At 36.7% G+C, this 23,448-nt stretch overlaps 1 protein-coding gene across 2 annotated transcripts in view; it reads left to right on the forward strand.

Annotated features, from left to right (window-relative positions):
* The window catches only part of GABRG2 (gamma-aminobutyric acid type A receptor subunit gamma2), a 116,430-nt gene that overhangs the window by 88,543 nt on the left and 4,439 nt on the right, over positions 1-23,448 (forward strand). For both annotated transcript variants that reach the window (XM_040444079.1, XM_040444090.1), the window contains exons 7-8: positions 8,342-8,494; positions 21,553-21,758. In XM_040444079.1, the coding sequence (XP_040300013.1) occupies positions 8,342-8,494; positions 21,553-21,758 (359 nt within the window). The remainder of the gene's footprint in view (positions 1-8,341; positions 8,495-21,552; positions 21,759-23,448) is intronic.

Here is a 23,448-nt window from a genome sequence, read left to right on the forward strand (position 1 = left end):
TAGGTGGAATAAAAATGGCGATGTTTTGAAATGAAAATACACTATTAGACTGAATGGAGAAGACTAATTGATCTGTTTCAGCAGCCAAGCCCCTTTGTTTTCTTCTCTCATTAATTGAATCTGGCTGAGAAACTCAAATCGCCAATTGATTTTTTAATAAGCATAATGCGGTCACTCTGATATAACTGATTTCCTATCCCTTTTTTCTTCTTGGCAAGTGGTTAAGATTGCTAACAGCTCACTGTGACCTTATATTCACATCTCCAGGGATTAAGTTCAGCAAGGTGTCCACTAAAAATATTTCCAGAAGCAATAATTTCTTTTTTTTTTTTATAATTTTTTTTCAACGTTTATTTATTTTTGGGACAGAGAGAGACAGAGCATGAACGGGCGAGGGGCAGAGAGAGAGGGAGACACAGAATCGGAAACAGGCTCCAGGCTCTGAGCCATCAACCCAGAGCCTGACGCGGGGCTCGAACTCACGGACCGCGAGATCGTGACCTGGCTGAAGTTGGATGCTTAACCGACTGCGCCACCCAGGCGCCCCAGAAGCAATAATTTCTAAAGTGAAAGCTTAATATTTTAAAAGCTCATGGTGATCTCTGCCTTGTTCTTAAATGTTTTTGATATAGAGCTCCCCCAAGATTTTCTGCATGACTTTCTAAGCTAAAACATTTATTCATTTAACAAATAATTGTTGAACTCATTCTGTGTACCAGGCACTGTACTAGATGCTGTGACTAAAATAGATGAATAGGTATGGCTATTTCCCTCGTGGAACTCGTGAACTAATTATAGATTGTAATCCAACATTCACACCAATCATAGACTTTGAATTGTGATCAGTTCTCTAATAGTCATACCTACTATGAGGTTTTACTGAAGACATTATCTATTGATTTCTTTGATGATGGGATAAATTAATGGACATCTGAAGGCAGAATGGAGTTAATTAAATAAAATAGGGATATTAGAATTTTAGCCAAGACAATCAGCATATGAAAAGATCCGAAGGCAAGAAGTAGCAGGGCCATTTAAGGAATCACAAGAACCCCAGTTGGAGTGTAGGGAATACTATTTAAGATGAGGTTAGAGGCTAGAGTCAGGGGAAAGACCATACAAAGTCTTAAAGGGCAAGTTAAAGGATTTTAGTGTGTACTGATATCATTGGATACTTATTGAAGGGTTTAGAGGAATGTATATGTGTGTGACATGATCAAAGGAGCAGGGGTATTCCAGAAATTGGAGGTAACAGGGAAATGAAGACATAAGAATGAGCAATACCCCTTGGCAGAGTAGAAAGTAAATCAGGTTAGGTGGGCATTAAATGGAGAGATGATAAATGGTGTGAGATACAGCTAGGATCGTTCAGTATGGATCGAGGTAAAATGGACCAGAAGCATATGTTAAGCAGTATGGATTGTATACTGAGAAACATGAAGGGAATGGCATGAGCAGAAATGCATTTTAGAAAGATTGGTCTAAACTAGCACTGTCCAACTGAGTTTTCCAAGATGAAGTAGCTTTTCTAAAATCTGTACTATCGCAATATAGTACTTACAAACGGTGTATAGTTACTGAGCATTTGAAATGCCCTTGATGAACTGGAGGAATAGATATTTGAATTTTAATTCTATATTTCACTTAAGGTAACTACCATCTTAGCACAAGTCTAGTCATAGTACAGAGCACGTGTGTATGGTAGTGTGGTGGTGTTGGGACATTGGGAAATTGGAATGAGGAAAAGGAGCAAGGAGATGAGCTAGGAATCTGAGAGAGACAGAGGAGGTCAGATCTTCCTGACAGAAAGATCATAGAAGTGTGAAATGAAAAATATTTAATTTACTTTGTCTAGGGCTTAAAGAACATGAAGGAAATAGTGAGAAAGGTTTAGGTTAAATTCAGATTATAGACAGCCTCCCATGCCAGACTAAGGGGTCTGGACTGTGAGGAGGAACATGGATCTCTTTAAGGCTCTCAAAGATTGGAATATTTATGCAGAAATTTCAGAAATGTTTCTTGCCAGAAACTTAATTATGGTACTGAGCACCTGACTGGCTCAATCAGTTGAGCATCCAACTCTTGATTTGGGCTCAGGTCATGATCTCATGGATGATGGGATGGAGTCCCATGTCAGGCTCCACACTGACAGCACAGAGCCTGCTTGGGATTATCTCTCTCCTTCTCTCTCTGACCCTCCCCCGCAGGAAGGTGCACTCTCCCAAAATAAATAAATAAACTTAAAAAAAACATGACATGTTATCATGTATATGTTTTGATAGACCCTTTGCCATTGAGTAGTGATGCCATATCCCTAGGTCTTTCTTAGCCTGAGGAGTCTTTGATGGCAAGGATTACAGTTTAGTCGTGTTTCCCTTCCCCTGACTTCACAGGATCTAGTTACTGAAAGAATGTTGAATGTAATTCCAGAAAAATTAATAAGACTCTGAGCATCATTGGGAATGGTGGGCAGGTGATGGACACAGAAACACATGGGAACAGAATGTATAGAAGTTAGCAGCCATTTACCATTTAAATTTTGAAGTCATTACTTCCCCATAATACTCTAGACTCCATAAGCTCAGGGACTGTGATTCTGCCCAAGGTATGCTCATTCTTTTGAGCACACAACAAACCTGGAGAAAAACTTCATGCCACTTGAAAGGCAATATTTACAAAGCATTTTTTGGGGAAAAAGTATTCTAGATATCTTGAAGTTAAATATATTTTTGAAAAAGTTATTTCCATATTACCTTTCAAAAAGTGAAGTATACCCCCACCTAGAGTGTGCAGCTCTTTGTTTACATGTTGTCTGTACTGTAAATTTTTTGTCCCCCAATGTAATAGGCTGAAAATGAAATACTTTTACTTGGCCTTTCACTGATCACTACCAAAGTTGAGACTCTTCATTTATCCATTCATTTGCCATTCATTTTGTTTAGCCTAGTTAAAAATTTGGGTTTCTTTTCTCAATGATTAATGGGAATTGTTTATGTATCAGTGATATTAGCCTTTGATTTCTTATTTTGGAGATAGATTATTCGGCTGTGGTATTTTGCCTTTTAAAATTGCCTAAAGAATTCTTTAAAAAAATTTTTTAAGTTGTCATCTGTCTGTCTGTCTATCTTGGTAAGTAAACTCTCTTCCCAACCTGGGACTAACTCACATCCCCAAGATGGAGAGTCACATTGCTCTACCAACTGAGTCAGTCAAGCACCCCTAAAGCATTCTTTTTAATACGGGAGTTGTACCTTTTTAAAAATGTTTTCAATGTTTTGTTTTAGTTTTGACACAGAGAGAGAGACAGAGGATGAGCGGGGAAGGGGCAGATGGAGAGGGAGACACAGAATCTGAAGCAGGCTTCAAGCTCTGGGCTGTCGGCACAGAGCCCCATGCAGAGCTTGAACCCACCAACTGTGAGATCAGGACCTGAGTCAAAGTCAGATGCTTAACCAACTGAGCCACCCAGGTGCCCCATGAGTTCTTTTACATGCTAAAGACGTAATATTTTTTCCATTATGCTTTTTATGTTTTATGCCTTTTTACAGTAAGATTATAAAGATATTCTCTTGTAGTTTTGCCTTGTGTAGGATTTATATCTCTTGTAGTTTTCCTTGTGTAGGATCACACTTGGATCTTCAGTCCATTTAAAATTTATTTTTGTGAGGTGATTTACAGATCTAATTTAAAAACAAACTCCCCAAAGGAAAATGTGGCCAAGCAACTCTCCTGCTTTCCTATGGTCAAAAGCAACCTCAGAGAAGGATACCACAGATTCAAGCATTTAATAAGGGGTGATAAAATTAGATCTAATGCATTGTATCAATACATGTCTCTATCTTAATTATAGTCAAAAGAAAATTATCTTTTCCCCATTTAATCTATTTAATTTAGAATAAGTTGTGAGATTCCATTGGTCTTAATCTCCATATTCCCTAATAGAATGCTCTATGCATAGCAGTGATTCAAAAATGTTTGTTGATTTAAATAAAGAAGAGACTATAAAAAAAATGTAAAGAAAAGCATAGTACCAATAATGCTTTCAAGTCAATCTAGTAGAATAATATATACTCTATTCAATGATATTTAAGTGGAATAAGAGTCATGAGTGAGGAACAAAGTGAAGTATTTGTTTTACTCACCGTCCTGACAAAGTATTGATGATGTTGAGATAATATATGCAAATCATTCGGCCCCAGTCTCTGTACACAGTAGGTCCTTGTTACTATATGGTAGGAAACCAGAAAATACTTGTTTTCATTATTTCAGATGTTCATTGGGGTGGAAGACTTTTCTACTGTGGAATCTTTAAGTTTTTAGGAAATAGTTTTATATATGAAATAAAATCCTAAACACCCTAATAAACGCTGAATTTTAAAGGTTTAATATGATTAACAACATAGCTTAAAAAAATGAAATTCATTATTAATTGACATTGATGGTCTCTTCATAAAGCCAGACATAAGCTTATAAAACAATAAAGAATGGACCTTAGTGGGTGTCATTCAAATTCTTTCCTCTTTTTTCAGTTATAGCTTGTGTCTATTATATGCTAAATTAGGACACAAAGAGGGACTAAACTAATTTATAAAATGCTATGACTTTAAATATCATATGTTAGAATAAATCAATAGATGAAATATATTTGAAGTGGGTGAAATAACCACTTTTGACTTGGTTGGCATTTAAACCTTTTGGGCTTAGGAATCACTGATGTGGCACTTTCAGAGGATTTGATTTTATAGGCTTCTTGGCCCAGAGTTTTTAAAAATACAAAAAGGAATGTGGCCTTAGAGATAAGACAGGCATCAGGCTGTCACTGTGAAGCTGCTTTGCTTTTAAATGGCCTGTTCCCAAGTTTGAATTCATAATCTAGTGGTAGAAAAGCTTTGGATTTGCTGGCAAAAATGAAAGATGCTCAGAAGCTATTACCTTAAAATAGAAATTGATAGATAAATAAGCTATGGAAGTTTAGATTCTGACCTGAAAGGAAGTGGAGAATTGAATTAGATAATTATCTTGTTAACTTCAGACAAAATTAAAGTTCACCTTTAAAAGAATCAGATCATTAATGCCAAAGTATAGATTCTCATTCACTTACATGATACAAAGTAAAACGAAATTACTAATATTGTGTAGATTTATTTAAAATATTTTAATTTGTAAAGTCTCACTTAAACACGTGTTTAAAATGTGCAGAAAACTCTCAAGGACTCTGAAAATAGGGAGAAAAAGTGCCACTGAATATTAATTATTTAAAAAGAAAATCCTTGCCTTGTTTTTCCTATCTAGCATATGAGAACTTGAATTTGCCTTTGGTATTCTGATCAAAGAAACAGGAAAGAAAAAGACAGACATTCCTAGGGATAATCTCAAATGAAATGTTTTTACTCCACGATCATAGCCTGTGTCTGTTATATTCTAAATTAGAAGAAAAGTAGAGACCAAGCTAATTTATGAAATGCCATGACTTTACAGAGCTTAAGTTCAGATAAATCAACAGAGAGAAGCATAAACTAATCAAGACCTACTTAATATCAGTGAGAAATTCCTACCTTTATGTCTTCAGGAATAGTTGCTAAATAATGGCTACTCATTGATCTCTGAGAGGGAACTTGTGGTCAAATGGAAGCTGAATTTCCCAGTTAGTGTCTGGGTCACTGTCACTGACTTAACCAAGCCTGACTTGGACAAATGACAGTACATTAATCCACCAAAAGGCAGTGTTAGGAGGTTTCATAACCCCACTTAGGAAACTGCAGGATTAGAGGAAAATCATTATTTCTTGGAGGAGTAACCAAGGGGGTTTCCTGTCTCATCAGCTTGGAAGGGTGTGGAATGACACTTGCAAGTGGGAAGGAAGACCTGGACTGAGGAGTCATAACTCATTCTGCTAAGTCAGTCATCTCTGCCTGAGGCTTCTAAAGTACTTGATTTTCAAATCAAATCTAAACCTCCTAAATAAGTAGAAAAACATAGGCACAAAGCCAAATAATTAAACCAAAACACAGGATTTGTATTTTGTTCTTTATGTATTCTATAACAAATTATAATTTAGTAAAGAAAAGAAACAAGATTTGAGAAGTGGTCTCAGGTTCATCTCCCATTGCAAGAGCAGACATAGTCTTTGAAACTAATATTCTCTAAGAGTATAAAGAAAATATAATTGTATAGTAACTGAAATGTGTCTCCATAGCATATTATCTAGTTAAAAAATGTAATTCCCTAAAATTTCACTTGGAATCATACAAAATGCAAGACATGATTCTTTGTTTTGATCATTCATTTAACAAATGTTACTGAATACCTATTTGGAGTCAATTAGGATGCTAAGTACTGATAGTGCAACAGTATGCTAAAAGAGACACTGTGAACTTGTGCAATAAATTCTAATAGGACAGATATTTATAAAAATAGCCACACATATGAATGAGAAACTAAGAATTGCAGTGTTATGAAGGAAAGCCATAAGATTCAATGAAACATGAGAAAAATGTCTCAGCATAGAAATTTGGTTATAAACTGGGTAAAATAGGTACTTACTGGTGTCAGTCACCAGAATATTGTTCTGTGGCTTGCATAGAGAAAGGTCCTGAGAATAAGAGGAAATTGTTACAAATCTTAGGGTTCATTATAGGCACTGTTTCCTTCCCTACCCACGAAGCAAAAAGTTTTATATTGTATATATTTAAGTAGGCAGCCAAGGCACCATCAAAAACCATCTCAAAGAAAAAAATATTATCAATATGCTCGAAAGGTTTCCTTTCATCTAGTGGTCATATTACTTATGAAAGGATCAGAAGTCAGTTTAATCTGTTTTTTTTTAACCCAAATGGGCAAAAGATAGTTTTCAACATACCCCTTGTACAGAACTCTCAAATGTGTGAACATGAGAATTCAATATATGCTTATTTTCAAATGCTTTGCAGTTTTTTACTGAAGTATAATCGACATAAAATAACCTACTGGCTTTAGGTATACCTCATGGTGATTCGGTGTTTTTATACATTACAAAATGATCTCCATGATACATCTAGTTAACATCTGTTACCATATAAAATTATTACAATATTATTGGCTATATCCTTACGGCTTATGTTTTATAACTAGAAGTTTGTAACTCTTAATCACCTTTACCTATTTCACCTACCCCCAACCCCTCCCCACTCTGGTAATCAGTTTGTTTCCTATACCTATGAATCTGTTTCTGTTCTGTTTTTTAGTTTGCACATATAAGTGAAATTTGTCTTTTTCTATTTAACTTACCATCATACCCTCTAGGTTCATCCATGCTACTACAAATGGCAAGATTTAATTTTTTATGGTGTAGTAATATTCCATTGTACATATATTACATCTTCATCAGTTTGTCTATGGATGGACACTTAGGTTGCTTCTATATCTTAGCTATTGTAAATAATGCGGCAATGAATATAGAAATGAATATTTCTCCTCAAATTGGTGTTTTTGTTTTCTTTTGGTAAACAGCCAAAAGTAGAATTGTTAGATTGTATGGTATTTCTATTATTAATTTTTTGAGGAACCTCCATACTGCTTCCCATATTGGCTGCACCAAATTATTTTCTCAGCAACAGCACACAAGGGTGGTTGACTTTTCTCCACATCCTTTCCAATAACTTGCTATTTTTTTTGTCCTTTTGATAATAGCAAATCTGACAGGTATGAAGTGATATATCACTGAGGTTTTGATTTGCATTTCCCTGATGATTAGTGATGTTGAACATCTTTTCTTGTGCCTCTTGGCATTTGTAGGTCTTCTTTGGAAAAAATGTCTTTTCAAGTACCACCCATTTTTTTCATTGGATTTTTTATATTAAGTTATGTAAGTGCTTTATATATTTTGGATATTAACCTCTTATCAAATATATCACTTGCAAATATCTTCTTCCATTCAGTAGGTTGTCTTTTCATTTTGCTGATGCTTTCTTTCACCACTGAAAAGCTTTTCAGTTTGAAGTAATCTTGTTTGTTTATTTTAGCTTTTGTTGTGCTTGCCTGAGACTGGTCCAAAAATATGTTTAAGACTGATGTTGAAGAGCTTACTGCTTATGTTTTCTTCTAGGATTTTTGTGGTTTCAGGTCCTACATTCAAGTTAACCCATTTTGAATTTATTTTTGTAAGGTATTCATCCAGTGTCATTCTTTTGCATGTAGCTCCAATTTTTCCAAAACTATTCATTGGAGACTCATTGTACATTTTTGCCTCCTTTGTCATTGACTAATTGACCACATCAGCATGGGTTTATTGCTGGGATTCCTTTTCTAAATGCTTTTCAGTTTTGATAAGGGTTTGCATGGTGCTATCTTTGTTCTGTTCCAGGAGATTATGTGGTCATGTCTGTCTACTTTGACCTGAGCAGAAGAATGGGATACTTCACCATCCAGACCTACATCCCCTGCACACTCATCGTTGTCCTATCCTGGGTATCTTTCTGGATCAATAAGGACGCTGTTCCAGCCAGGACTTCTTTAGGTGAGACACATTCCTTTGTGTTTTAGTGTTTCAAGTACCCAATATCAATAATCTTCATTCCCCTAAGTTGATTTGCTTTTACCTCAGTCAGCAATTACATAGAAATGCTGTTATGTTATGCTGTGTTATGTCATGTTGAGAGAGAGGCAGAGAGATAGAGACAGCGAGCAGGAGATGGAGAGAAGGAATCTTAAGCAGACTCCTCACTCAGCGCAGAGCCTGACACAGGGCCCAATCTCATGACCCTGATATCATGATCTGAGTGAAATCAAGTATCAGACACCCAACTGAGATACCTAGGTGCCCCTATTTCATTTTGAAGAAAACTAGCATTAAAAGAGGTGTTTAAAAGTTTTCTAGTTCTAGTTCTCCTTAATTACCTTTATTTGCTTTCTTTGGTAAATTTTCTTAATAAATTTCAATTAACTAGGAAAAAATCAAACTTCTAATTTCAACAGATTTTTGTTTTGGTCTCTGGGCAGTTATATTTTGGAGCTGCCCACACAAACTCATAAGAGCTCATTGTGTTTATTCTTTCCAAACGTTGTATTGAGAGATGTCACATTGGTAGACTGAAGTCAGCCAAGGTGAGAGTATTAACATCATGGAAATAGGCAAACACTAAAAATCAGGACTCCCTTTTTTTCCCCCAGTAAATTGTCACACATTTACCAGTGCATAACTGATGTCTATTAATTCCAACATCCACAATTATAATGACATTTGAAGACATATACACAGCCATTGGCTCTGTGTAGAAGAACAAATTTAAAATGCTATTTTTGAAAAAATACCTGTAACATTTTTGGAACACCAGCATTCATCCACCACACACACACACACACACACACACACCCACACACACCCACACACACACATTCTTTTAAGATTATTTGAGGTTGCTTGATGTATTGTATATGTGGTATTACCTTGGATTTTCATACATCTTTCCTCATGTGAGGAAGAAGGTTCACATAGATTATTACAAAGCCACAGACTCACAGGGACATTACAGTCTAGGTCCATGAATGATATTTTCATACTACATAAAATGCCTTAGATAACTAAGAATAGAGCTGTCGAAAGGTGAATTATAAAATCACAATCCTCTTTCATCAGCTCTGTGAAAACTAGAACCACATCTCTTGCTCAGTCTTTGGCTAGAGAGTCAATACAATTGCAATAGTCAGGAGCTTGGGTTTTAAAATCCAATAAACCTGGATTTCAACCCACATGTATAATATAACCTTGAAAATGCTCTTTAATTTGTATAAATCACAGTTTCTTCAAATGGAGAACATATATCATTTTCTGTACCTAACTTGTAGGGTTTTATTAGGTTACATAAAGTATTCTATGTAACACATATGAAATATAGTAAGGCCTTAGAAATGTTAGCAACTACAGGTGACCCTTGAATAATGTGAGGATTAAGGGTTTTGACTCCACCTGTGCAAAAATCAATGGATAATTTCTAACTCTCCCAAAACTTAAGTACTAATAGCCTATTGTTGACTGGAAGCCTTACCACTAACACACACACTTTATGCTACACGATCTATGTACTGTATGATCTTACAGTAAAAGTAAGGTAGAGAAAAGCAAATGCGAAGAAAATCGTAAGGAAGAGAAAATACAGTACTGTGCTGTATTTATTGAAAAAAAAAATCTGAATAGAGTGGACCCATGTAGTTCAAGGGTCAACTACATAGTCATTTTCAGACAAAATGACCTGTACCAGGTTATTAAAACTGAGGGCAAAAGATGTTATGGGAAGAAGACATCATTTGCATGTTTATCCCCTTCTAAACCTAATTTATTTTCCCAATTTTCAAAATAGTTTTATTTTGATTTTTCTGTTATATGGAGTACTTTATTACAAGTCCTATTCAAAAGTCATGAGATCTTGTCTGATACTTTAAGTTGAAACAAATCCAAAATATGTTGAGAGTATTACTTTAGGACCATTACTTGTCACTGTGATTAGAATGCATTGCATTACATGCTCACATGTCTATCTCTCACAACAGAATATAAATGTTTTTTTTCATTCCCAGTATAGTGCCTGGTGCATAGCTGGTACCTCAGTGATTATTCAAGTAATGTATGCTCTTAAGAATGGATGGAACAAATGCATTAATGCATTTCAATCTACCCCTATCAAAGATATTTTAAGGAAAAGCTTTTAAATCAATCTCGTCTCTTGAAATTCAGACTTCCGCTGGTCAAAACCCCTCTTAAGACCATTTGGTAATTCATTTCGACCACCCATTAAGTGAATGCTCATTGCAAAGCACCATGGTAGGAGAAGGGATCTAGGTGAGTGAGCTAAGGAATGAGGGAGAGGCCCCTGAACAAATAACAGGTAGGTATTCCTATTTGTTAATCTTTGACTACAAGTCCTGCATGTTTAATATAGCACCTGTGCCCTTTCTGCTCTATACAAGTACATACAGAAGTTGAAATGACAATAAAAATTATTATCACATATTTTAGGGTAAGCAGAGGGCTGCAATGTTAAATGACATTAACAAAGTCACAGGACCAGCAGATAGTACATCTATCTGCACCTTGGATAATGGGACTTATATTTGCTCTGTGAGGCCTTGTTGAAGGCTGTAGTGGGGAAAGGTGGGCCAGCTGAACTGACACAGTTCCTCTGTATTAACTTTGCTGTCTTCTCCTGATGTAGAACTTCTTAAATTTAACTGTGCATTTAAATCACCAGAGTGCCATTAAAAGTACAGCTGCCTCAGTCCAATCACAGGACATGTCGATTTCATTTTTGAAATCATGGCCTGGGTGTCAGGATTAAAAAGCAATTTTGCAGGTGATTCAAATGTGTGATCATATTACCTTTTCCAGTGTTCATAACCTAGAGTTAAACCAGATGACTCTAAACCCCTGTGGATCATAAGTTTCTTGCTGCAGAATAGTGATAGGCAAGTTGTTTAGTAAGTGAGATAAATATACCTGTGTGGCTCAGATTCTGGCTGCTTTCTGAGCTCAGACCACAAGGGCATGGGGGGGGAGCAGTTATCTTGGAGCTTGTAACACTTGAATGTAGTTTGGTATGCAGGCGGTAGCTGGTAAACCTTAATCATGATTTCATGACGATGGATGAAATGGTAAAAATACCAGTTGGTATTTTTCACCTAAGTAACCTGAGGTACTTAAGTACCTATTTTTCACCTAAGTAACGTGAGGTAACATGCCTGAGAGCTTACTTGATGCCAGGACTGGAGGAATTGATAAAACTTGTGCATATTTTTCATCCATCCCAGGTAAGAGAGGTCTAATTCTTTGCTTAGCAAAACTGCGCTTAAAAACCACCCCCAGCTATCTTGTTGGTTGGTGAATGAGTTAAAACTACACTTGTCTGCCACTCATTGTTCTCTTGCCTGAGGCTCCCAGCATAAACTTGAAAATATCATGAAACAGTTTCCTTAAGGTTTTTCTTTTAAATGGCTGTGATGAACTTCCAAGTAGCCTAAATAACATTTTCTCAACTTGCTTGATAAGAGTTTAACTTACATGTCAGATCTGTCAGATTTTCTGAAGTGAATTTATCTATGGTATCTACTATAAATACTGACATTTTCACTCCTCCATAGGTCAAGTGTGGCTTGAGGCCTGAATGTGAAGGGAAGGTCAGGTCCCAATTTAGTTTTTAAATTCTCCTCCCCCAAATACCAACTGTAATTAAGTAGTCAAGAACTTCTACATGAATTAATGCATAGACAACTAAAGTGAAGCTTTTTCAGTTTGAGAAGCAGACTGTTCTTCTCTAAAATAAATATCTTACATTTACTGATATCTTACTAGGAATTGACAGTTAATGAACATTACTTAATTTTCATGAGAATACTATGGGGTCTGCCCCTCTCCACACCATCCCAGTTTGTAGAGGAGAAATTTGGCCATTGCTGAAGTTCTACCATGGCAATATGGAAGACCCACAGTCCACATCATCCCAGATTAGGAATATACACTAGCTTCCAAGTGTCTGGGGCTTCATGCTGCATATTAGATACATATTTGTAGAGAATGAAAGAATATAACAATGTGGGTCAGAACATAGCATTTTATTTATTTATTGTTTGTTTGTTTGTTTGTTTGAGAGAGAGACCGAGCGAGCATGAGTGGGGAGGGGCAGAGAGAAGAGTGAGACACAGAATTCAAAGCAGACTCCAGACTTTGAGCTGTCAGCACAAAGCCTGACACAGGACTCAAACCCATGGACCATGAGATCATGATCTGAGCCGAACTCAGATGCTTAACCTACTGAGCCACCCAGGTGCCCCAGAGCATTGTGCTTTAAATCAGATTCCACAGGCTTGCATCTCATCTCATCTCTGTCCCTTACTACCTTGGACAAATTTCTTATTTTTTTTGGTGCTTTTTTTCACCTGCAAAAAAAAGGGATAACAGTGATAATCCTCATTGTGAGGATAATACATCAAGTGCCTGACACAGTACCTGGCCAAAGAAGGAGATCCATAAATGTTAGCTGCTTTTATGTGCAGTTAAAACTCTCTCCTCCAAGTCATCAATATGAAATCCTATTTTCAAATGTAGGGTAACTGTCTCTGTCCTTTCATGTATACACTATTCATTGATTGGTTCATTTATGAACTCAAAAGATATTGAGTCCAAGAACTACACTTGTCCATAAAATCACAAAGGACATTAAGATAGAGGTCTTTTCTGTTGTCTCAGAGTATACAGACTAGGAAGGGAGATGGGTTATTCCATAATAATAATATAGGAAAGAGGATAGGATTTATAACTGTAGTTCCCTGATCGTTCCTCCCTCTCTGTGAAAGGCTACTCTTTTCTGTGAAGTGATTTCAACCAGCACAGATCTTTCCCCTCTTGAGAATTTCATAACAGAAAATCAGAGGAAACTTGATTTTAACTAAGACATAATGGCCCAAGAGAGCCACATGGTTCTTGTGACTTTTTTATTCTATAACTGGAAGTTTGTACTTCTTACTCCCCTCCACCTATTTTGCCTATATCCCTCCCCACCTCCCCTCTGACAAACACCAGTTTGTTCTCATGAGTCTGTTTCTATTCTTGTTGTTGTTTGCTCATTTGTACATTTGTCTTTAGATTTCACATATAAGTGAAATCATATGGCATTTGTCTTTGCCTGATTTATTTCACTAAGCATAATACCCTCTAGGGTCATACATGTCACAAAAGGAAAGATTTTATTTTTCTTGTAGCTGAGGAATAGTCCATGGTGTGTACATACCATGTTACCTTTATCCACCCATCTATCAATGGATACTTGGGTTTCTTCCATGTCTTGGCTATTCTAAATGCCACCGCAATAACCATATGGGTGCACATATCTTTTTGAATTAGGGTTTTCATTTTTTTCAGGTAAATGCCCAGAAGTAGAATTACTGGATAATGTAGTACTTCTATTTTTAGTTTTTTGAAGAACTTCCATACTGTTTTCCAGAGTGGCTACACCAATTTACATCTTTAACAACAGTGTGCAATGGTTCCTTTTCCTCCACATCCCTGCCAAGATTGCTATTTCTTGTCTTTTTGATACTAGCCATTCTGACAGGTGTGAGGTAATATCTTACTGTAATTTTGATTTGCATTCCCCTAATAACTAGTGATGCTGAGCATATTTTCATGAGTATCTCGGCCATTTCTGTGAGTCATCTTTGGAAAATGTCTATTCACATCATCTTATCATTTTAATTGGATTCTTTACTTTTTTAGTGTTGAGTTGTAGGAGTTCTTAATATATTTTGGATATTAACCCCTTATCAGAGATATCATTTGCAGATATCTTCTTCCATTCTGTAGGTTGCCTTTTTGTATTCTTGATGGTTTCCTTTGCTATGCCAAAGGTTTTTAGTTTGATATAGTCCCAATGGTTTATTGTTTCTTTTGTTTTCCCTGCCTGGAGAGACATATTCAGAAAAAAAATATTGCAAAGGCTGAGGTCCATGAGTTTACCAGCTATGTTTTCTTTTAGGAGTTTTATGGTTTCAGGTCTTACATTAGATCTTTCATCCATTTTGAGTCTATTTTTGTAGATGATGCGGGAAAGTGATCCAGTTGCATTATTTTTCACATAGCTGTCCAGTTTTCCCAACACTATTTATCAAAGAGATTTTCTTTTTCTCATTGCATATTCTTGCCTCCTTTCTTGTAGATTAATTGGCCATATATGCATGGATTCATTTCTGGGCTCTTTTCTTCTGATCCATTTGTCTATGTGTCTGTTTTTGTGCCAGTACCATACTCTTGACTACTACAGCTTCATGGTATTGTTTCAAACCTGGGATTGTGATACCTCCAACTTTGCCTTTCATCAAGATTGCTTTGGCTATGAAAGATGTTGTATGGCTCCACACAATTGTAGGATTGGGAAAAATGCTTTTGTTATTTTGACAGAAATTGCACTGAATCTGTAGATTGCTTTGGGTAATAGGGACATTTTAACAATATTAGATCTTCCAAATCATGAGCATGTTCTATCCACTTGTTAGTGCTGTCTTCAATTTATAATCATTTTCAGAGTCAGGTCTTTCACTTCCTTGGTTAAATTTATTCCTAAGTATTTTATTATTTTTGATGCAATTAAAAAGATTTGTGGTGGAATCTTTAGGGTTTTTTGTATGTAGTATCATACCATCTGCAAATAGTTAACAGTTTTACCTATTCCTTACCAATTCAGACACCATTTATTTCTTTTTCTTTTTAAAAAAATTTTTTTAATCTTTTTTTTTAATGTTTATTTTTGAGAGAGAGAAAGAGAGCGTGAGCAGGGGAGGGGCAGAGAGAGAGGAAGGCACAGAATCTGAAGCAGATTCCAGGCTCGAGGCTGTCAGCACAGAGCCCAACATGGGGCTCAAACTCACGGACCATGAGATCATGACCTGAGCTGAAGTCAGATGCTTAACCGACTAAGCCACCCAGGTGCCCCCATTTATTTCTTTTTCTTATCTGATTGTTATAGCTAGGACTTCTGATACTATGTTAAATAAACGTGGTGAGAGTGGACATCCTTGTCTTATTCTTCAGCTTTTCACCATTATGGTGTTGGCTGTGGGTTTTTCATATATGGCCTTTATTATGTTGAGGTACATTCCTTCTATACACATTTCGTTGAGAGTTTTTATCATGAATGGATGTTGAATTTTGTCAAATGCCTTTCTGCATCTATTGAGATGATATGATTTTTTAAAATGATTTTTATCTTTCATTTTGTTAATGTAGTGCATCACATTGATTGATTTGCACATACTGAACCATCCTCACATCCCTGGAATAAATATCACTTAATAGTATTGAATGATCCTTTTAATATATTGTTAAACTCAGTTTGCTAACATTTTGTTGAGAATTTTTGCATCTATATTTATCAAGAATATTGGTCTGCAATTTTCTTTCTCTCTCTTTTGTAGTGTCTTTTCTGGTTTTGTTATGAGGGTAATGCTGGCCTTATAAAATGAATTTGGAGCATTCTCTTCTCTTCCATTTTTTGAATAGTTTGAGAGGAATAGGCATGAAGTCATCTTCAAGTGTTTGGTAGAATTCATCTGTGAAGCCATCTAGTCTCAGACTTTTGTTTGTTTGAGTTTTTTTTGAATACCAAATCAATTTCATTACTAGTAATTAGCCTGTTCATTTTTCAAATTAAAAAAAAAATTAATGTTTATTTTTGAGAGAGGGAGAGACAGTGTGAGCTGGGGAGGGGCTGAGCTATCAGCACAGAGCCTGACACAGGGCTCAAACTCATGAACTGTGAGATCATGATGTGAGCCAAAGTCAGATGCTTAATCAACTGAGCCACCCAGGTGCCCCATTAGCCTGCTCATTTTTTAAAAAATTTCGTCCTGAGTCAGTCTTAGATGATTGTAAATTTCTAGGAATTTATCCATTTCTTCTAGGCTATCCATTTTTTTGGCACACATTTTTCAAAATAGTCCGTTATTTTTTATATCTCTGTCTTATCAGTTATAACTTCTCTTTCAGTTCTGACTTTGAGTCCTTTCTCTTTTTTTCTTGATTAGTCTTACTAAAGATTTCTCAATTTTATCTTTTAAAAGAACAAGTTTTAGTTTCTTTTCCTTTTTAGTCTCTATTTCATTTATTTCTACTCTGATCTTTATCATTTCCATCCTTCTACTAACCTTAGGCTTCATTCTTCTGTTTCTAATTCCTTGAGGTGTAAAGCTAGATTTGAGATTAAGTTTTACTTGAGATTTTTCTTGTTTCTTGATTTAGGCCTGTATTTCTATAAACTTCCCTCACAGAACTGCTTTTGCTGTCTCCCAAAGATTCTGAACCGTATTATTTCTATTTTCATTTGTCTCTAGGTATTTTTTTTATTTCCTCTTTGATTTCTTTCTTGACTCATTTGTTCTTTAGCAGTGGGCTGTCTTTGTGTTTCTTCCAGTTCTTTTCTTATAATTGATTTCTACTTTATTTTTTTATATTTTTTTTAAGTTTGTTTATTTTTGAGAAAGAGAGAACTAGCAGGGGAGGGACAGAGAGAGAGGGACAGAGAAAGAGAGAGAGCGGGACAGAGGATCCAAGCAGGCTTTGTGCTGACAGCTGAGAGTTTCATGCAGGGCTCAAATTCACAAACCGTGAGATCATGACCTGAGCCCAAGTTGGATGCTTAACCAACTGAGCCACCCAGGTGTCCCAATCTCTATTTTCATATCATTGTGCTTCTTAAATTTATTAAGACTTGTTTTGTGGTACAATGTGTGTTCTATCCCTAGAGAATGTTCCATGTGCACTTGAAAAGGATGTGTATTTTGCTGTTTTGGGATGGATTTTTCTGTGTATATCTCTTAAGTCCATTTGGTCTAATATGTATTTAAAGCCACTGTTCCTCTAATGATTTTCCATCTGAATGATCTATCCATTGATGTAAATGGGCTTTTAAAGTCCCCTATTATTATTGTATTACTGACAATTTCTTCCCTTTATGTCTGTTAATATTTATATGTTTAGGTGCTCCTATGTTGGGTTTGTGTAGATATTTACAAGTGTTATGCCCTCTTGTTGCATTGGTCTTTTTATTATATGTAATGCCCATCTTTGTCTTGTTACAGCCTTTGCCTTAAAGTCTATTTTGTCTGAAAAAAAAGTATTGCCATCCCAGTTTTCCTACTTTCCTTTTCATGAAATATCTTTTTCTATCCCTTCACTTTCAGTCTGTATGTGTATTTAGGTCTGAAGTGAGTCTCTTTTAGGCAGCATAAAGATGGGTCTTGTTTTTTTTTAATACATTCAGTCACTCTGTCTTTTGATTGAAGCATTTAGTCCATTTACATTTAAAGTAATTATCAGTAGGTATGTATTTATTGCCATTTTTAATTATTGTCTTCTCATTGTTTTATAGTTTTGTTTTGTTTTGTTTTAATTTTGTTTTAGGGATGCCTGTGTGGCTCTGTTGGTTAAGCATCTTACTTTGGCTCAGGTCATGATCTCATGGCTTGTGAGTTTGGGCTCCACGTTGGGCTCTGTGCTGATACCCGGGAGCCTGGAGCCTGCTTTGGATTGTGTGTGTGTCTTTCTCTCTGCCATCACCCACTCCCTCTCTCTCAAAAATAAACATTTAAAAAAAATTTAAGTAATATTTTTAAATGTTTATTTTTGAGAGAGACAGAGCATGAGCAGGGGAGGGACAGAGAGAGAGAGAGAGAGAGAGAGAGAGGGAGACACAGAATCCAAAACAGGCTCCAGGCTCTGAGCTGTCAGTACAGAGCTAGACATAGTGCTTGAACCCATGAACTGTGAGATCATGACCTGTGCTGAAGTCAGATGCTTACCAACTGAGCCACCCAGGTGCCCCTATACTTCTGTCTTCTTTTGCTCTCTTCCCTCATAGTTTGATGACCTTCTTTAGTGTTATGCTTCAATTATTTTCTCTTTATTTTTTGAGGGTGCATCTATTTTAAGTTTTTAGTTTGTGATTACCATGAGGTCCATATATAACATCCTAAGTATATAGTAGTCTGTATTAAGTTGGTGGCTGCTTAAGTCCAAATACATTCTGAAACACTACATTTTTACTCTCCATGTTTATGTATATGATGTCATATTTAACATCTTTTTATTTTATGTATTCCTTGACTAATTTCTGTAGATATAACTGATTATACTAATTTCGCATTTTAACCTTCATACTAGCTCAATGATTAATTTGCTAACTTTAATGTATATTTGCTTTTGCCATTGAGATTTTTCTTTCTTTCATAATTTTCCTCTAGGTATAGCCTTTTATTTTCCACTTAAGAAGTTCCTTTTACATTTCCTGTAAGGCCAGTTTAGTGGTGATGAAATCCTGTAACTTTCATTTGCCTAGGAAACTCTCTTTCCTTCTACATACCAGCCTTTTCTGGTGGAGTATTGTTGTTTATAGGTTTTTCCTTTCAGCACTTTAATATCATGCTACTCCCTTCTGGCCTGCAAAGTCTCAGCTGAAAAAATTAGCTGAGGACTTTAGAGGGTTTTGCCTGTTAGGTAACTGTTTGCCCCGCTCTTGCTGTTTTCTTATCTTAAATTCTGCCATTTTAATTATGTGTCATGGTGTGGACCTCCTTGGATTTGCTTGGGACTTCCTGGACTTGGATGTCATTTTTCTTTCCCAGATTAGGGAAGTTTTTAGCTGTCATTTCTTCAAATAAGTTTCTATTCCCTTCTTTCTCTCTTCTCCTCTGGGACCTCTATAATGCAAATGTTAGTATGCTTGTGTTGTCTCAGAGATCCCTTAACCTATTCTCATTTTTTCAAATTCTTTTTTCTTTTTGCTATTCAGCTTGGGTGCTTTCCATTACCCTGTCTCCCAGTTCACTCATCTGTTCTTCTGCATCCTCAAATCTTCTGTTGATTCCTTCTAGTGCATTTTTAGTTATAGTTATTATATGCTCTGACTAGTTCATTATATTTTCTATTTTTTTGTTGTTGTTCTCATTGTGTTCACTCACCCACCTCTCAAGTCATGTGACCATTACTTTGAACTCTTTTCCAGGGATTTTGCTTATCTCCATTTTGTTTAGCTCTGTTTCTGTGGTTTTGTCTCATTTTTTTTTTTTTTGTTTTGTTTGTTTGTTTGTTTGGAATATATTTCTCTGTCCCCTCATTTTGTGTAACTCTCTGTTTGTTTTTATGTATCAGGTAGGTCAGCTATATCTGATCTTGAAATTAGTGGCTTTATGGTGAAGGCATCCCGTGGTGCCCCACAGCATAATATACCTTTGTTTCCAGAGCCAAGTGCCCCAGAGATATCCCCTGTGTGTGCATCTTCCTGTTGTGGCTGTACTGCTGTGGACACATTGGTGGGTGGGGTCCGCCCCTCACACAGCTAGCGGAGAGGCCTGTTTATATGGGCAATAGACTCTTTGAGGGGTCACTGGTCCCAACTGAGGCTACCTGGCTGGTTATGTCAGGACAGCAGTCACTTTGGAGGGGTGCCTGCTGAGGCAGGTGGATTATGTGGGATGGACCTATTGAGGAATGAGGGGGTGGTGCAAGTGCTGCTCACAAAGAAGAGAATTTCAGAAATGGCCCTTGCAAGCATCCAGACATCTAGGCTGAAGCATGCCAAGAAAAATGGCACCTGTCAGTACCTCTTTTCCTGGAGAAAGCTTCTGCAGATTTCTGACCCTCTGGCACATATTTGAAAATCAGTCATAAATATCCTTTTCAAACTGGTTCTTCTGTGTTTGAAAAGTTGGCACTTTTCTTACTGCTTCTTCAGTGCTGGCTCTTTAACAGTCAAGACTTGGTGTCCTTATAACCTTCTGGCTCTCCTGGAGTTAAGCCATGCTGATTTTTTAAAAAAAATGTTTATTTACTTTTATTTTGAGAGAGAGTGTTCACAAGTGGGGCAGAAGCAGAGAGAGAGAGAGAAATCCCAAGTAGGCTATATGCTCAGCATGGAGCCCAACAGGGGTCTCTTATCTCACAATTGTGAGATCATGACCTGAGCCAAAATCAAGAGTCAGACACTTAACTGACTGAGCCACCCAGCTGCCCCAAGCCCTGATTTTTAAAACCAGACATAGCGACTCATCTCAAGTGTAGGAGCCCAGGGCTGGGGGGCCCAGTATGGGGCTTGATCCCATTGTTCCTCCATGCTTCTGATGTCCCTCCTACTTGTTGGTAGCTGCAGCAGTTAAGTTCCTCAACAGATCTCTGTTCCTCTTACCCTTCTTGATGTAGCCTTCTTTTTATTACTTTAGCTGTTAGAGAAGATCTGTTCTGCCAATCTTCAGGTCATTTTCAGAGTGAGTTGCAATATAGGTAGTTGTTACACCTTGGTATATCTGTGAGGTTGGTGAACTCATGATTCTTCTACTCCACCATCTTCTTTCTATATCATATCCTTTAAAAAACTCATTAATCAGAACGTGTCACTTAGCTCATCTCCTCTATTTAACAGCATTGAATGGATTCTCCTTGTATTTTAAATGAAATGCAAACTCCTTTGCATGCTATGCATGATACAACTTCTGTTATCCCAGTATCACCTTGACACCCCTGCCTCTCCCCAGATGCTAGGTATTCTATTTTTTTTTTTTTAAAAAGACATAGTGTCCCTTCCTCAATATCTTCGTTTTACTCTGCAATTAGCTAAAAGTTGGTGTCTTCTAACTTTTTAAGCTCCTTAACTATCACCTCTTCAAAGATGCCTTTCCTTAGCATTCCATCTAACTAGGTTTTCAACACCTATGCTGTTATCCATGGCATGAACCATAATTTGTAATTATACTTTTCTTTGCTCACTTGATTTATAGTGTTCTTTGTCACTAAAATGTAAGGTACATACGCTCAGGGAACATGTTCACCTTATTTTTCAGCATATACTCAGTGCTTGTCATAGTAACTGATACATGGTAGGCAGGCAATAAATATTTGTGGGCAGAGCGAATGGATTACACCTGCGCCTCCTTTCCCTTATTGAGGTTATCAGCAGTCACAAAACACATTTTGTTTCAGTAGTGACTCAGTTACCCAACTTGCTGATAAGGTCATATGGTCTGTTTTACTGTACCTTTCTTCAGGTATCACCACTGTCCTGACAATGACCACCCTCAGCACTATTGCCCGGAAGTCACTCCCCAAGGTCTCCTATGTCACAGCAATGGATCTCTTTGTATCTGTTTGCTTCATCTTTGTCTTCTCTGCTTTGGTGGAGTATGGCACCCTGCATTATTTTGTCAGCAACCGGAAACCAAGCAAGGATAAAGACAAAAAGAAGAAAAACCCTGTATGTATCATTTCCCATTGGGATCATGGAGATTTTTATGTAGAAGCCCACCTGGTTTTGTTTCTGTTGGGTCTTAGTCTGTCTGCAGACTAAACCTCAGTGATTTGGGTTCCAAAATGAAAACAGAATGTATGAGTTTGGCTAGGACATAAGAATTCATTTTGGTCATTAGTTATTTGGGAGAGACCTGATTCATGAAGGAAGACTCCCACTCTTTTCATTTCATGGGAATTATAAATATTGCTGACACCTGCATTTATTTTCTATTGATTGTCACCTTTCTGTTCCTTACAATAACATTCTTAAGTTATTGTTATTTTAAAATAACATTTTCATTCAAGGCTTTCCACTAGGAAGCCATAATGTTCTTGAAACTTCAAAGATCACCACATTTTTGCAAGTAATTGTCTCTGTGCATGTTACCACCAGAGTACTACTATTGGTTTCATACCAAAATGTATATCATTTTGTTTTTAAATGAAATGATACTCTATTGTTTGGGCAAGTTACTTAGCCTCTGAGTGTCTTTGTTTACTCATATACAAAATATGTATTTTTTTATAATAATTACCTCAAAGGGCTACTGTGTAATGAAGGTAAAAAGCATTACATGGTACCTTACAAATGGAAGTCCTTACCTTTAATAGTTGATGATGACGATGGTTGATGTTGATGATTTATACACTTACCGACAAGGATTGATTTCAATGATTTGGAAAAAGGTAGGATGACTTCACCTTGCCATCAAACTTTAAATAAAAAGGCACAGATAAACAAGCCTAAAGCAATTATCTTTTTTTTTTTAATTTTTTTTTCAACGTTTATTTATTTTTGGGACAGAGAGAGACAGAGCATGAACGGGGGAGGGTCAGAGAGAGAGGGAGACACAGAATCAGAAACAGGCTCCAGGCTCTGAGCCATCAGCCCAGAGCCTGACACGGGGCTCGAACTCACGGACCGAGAGATCGTGACCTGGCTGAAGTCGGGCGCTTAACCGACTGCGCCACCCAGGCGCCCCAAAGCAATTATCTTTTAATATGGATGTTGAAGAGAGAAAGTATACCCATTTATGTACCTGAATGTGGCCGGCTGGCTCATAGGAAGCCCTGTGGAAGTTAAGGTCCATTCCCTTCTAAGTCAGGGGCAAAGGAAGTCACCCTAGCCTCCTCAGTTTATAGCCCTTCCTTGTCTGCTGTAAGGGCCATGAGGGCCTTAATAGTGGCTAGTTATCTGGCCCACCAACTTAGGGGGAACTAATTTATACTGAGGAAATATAGCTGATTCTAGGTTGTATCCTGATGGATCTCCAGGAAACCTGGTGAGATTCTACAAATGGCATATATTTACTTGAATGTAACAATTTGCAACAGGTAAAGAAAAGAATCATCATTATTCTTGGTAATTAAAACAAAAAGAAATGCTTATCCTTAATTTCCCAACTATTCACTAAGCTTTATGCAGTCCTTTCCTTCCCTTTCTGTTTTGCTTGTCTTTGCATTTTTTCTAACCTTATTTTATTTTTGTTGTTGTATTTTTTTAAATTATTATTTCTCCCCATTCTTCGCTTTCCATTATTTTTCCCAAGAATAGAGTTCTATACCATTCAGCATTATTACCTTCCAGCATTGATAAGGATGTGAGGCTGTGCTTTTAAACAAGAGTCCTTCGGAAAAAGCCTTTATGCCCTAAC

The sequence above is a fragment of the Herpailurus yagouaroundi genome, unplaced genomic scaffold, assembly GCF_014898765.1.
Source record: "Herpailurus yagouaroundi ecotype Mexico unplaced genomic scaffold, PumYag 29, whole genome shotgun sequence".
Taxonomy (NCBI): Eukaryota; Metazoa; Chordata; class Mammalia; order Carnivora; family Felidae; genus Herpailurus; species Herpailurus yagouaroundi.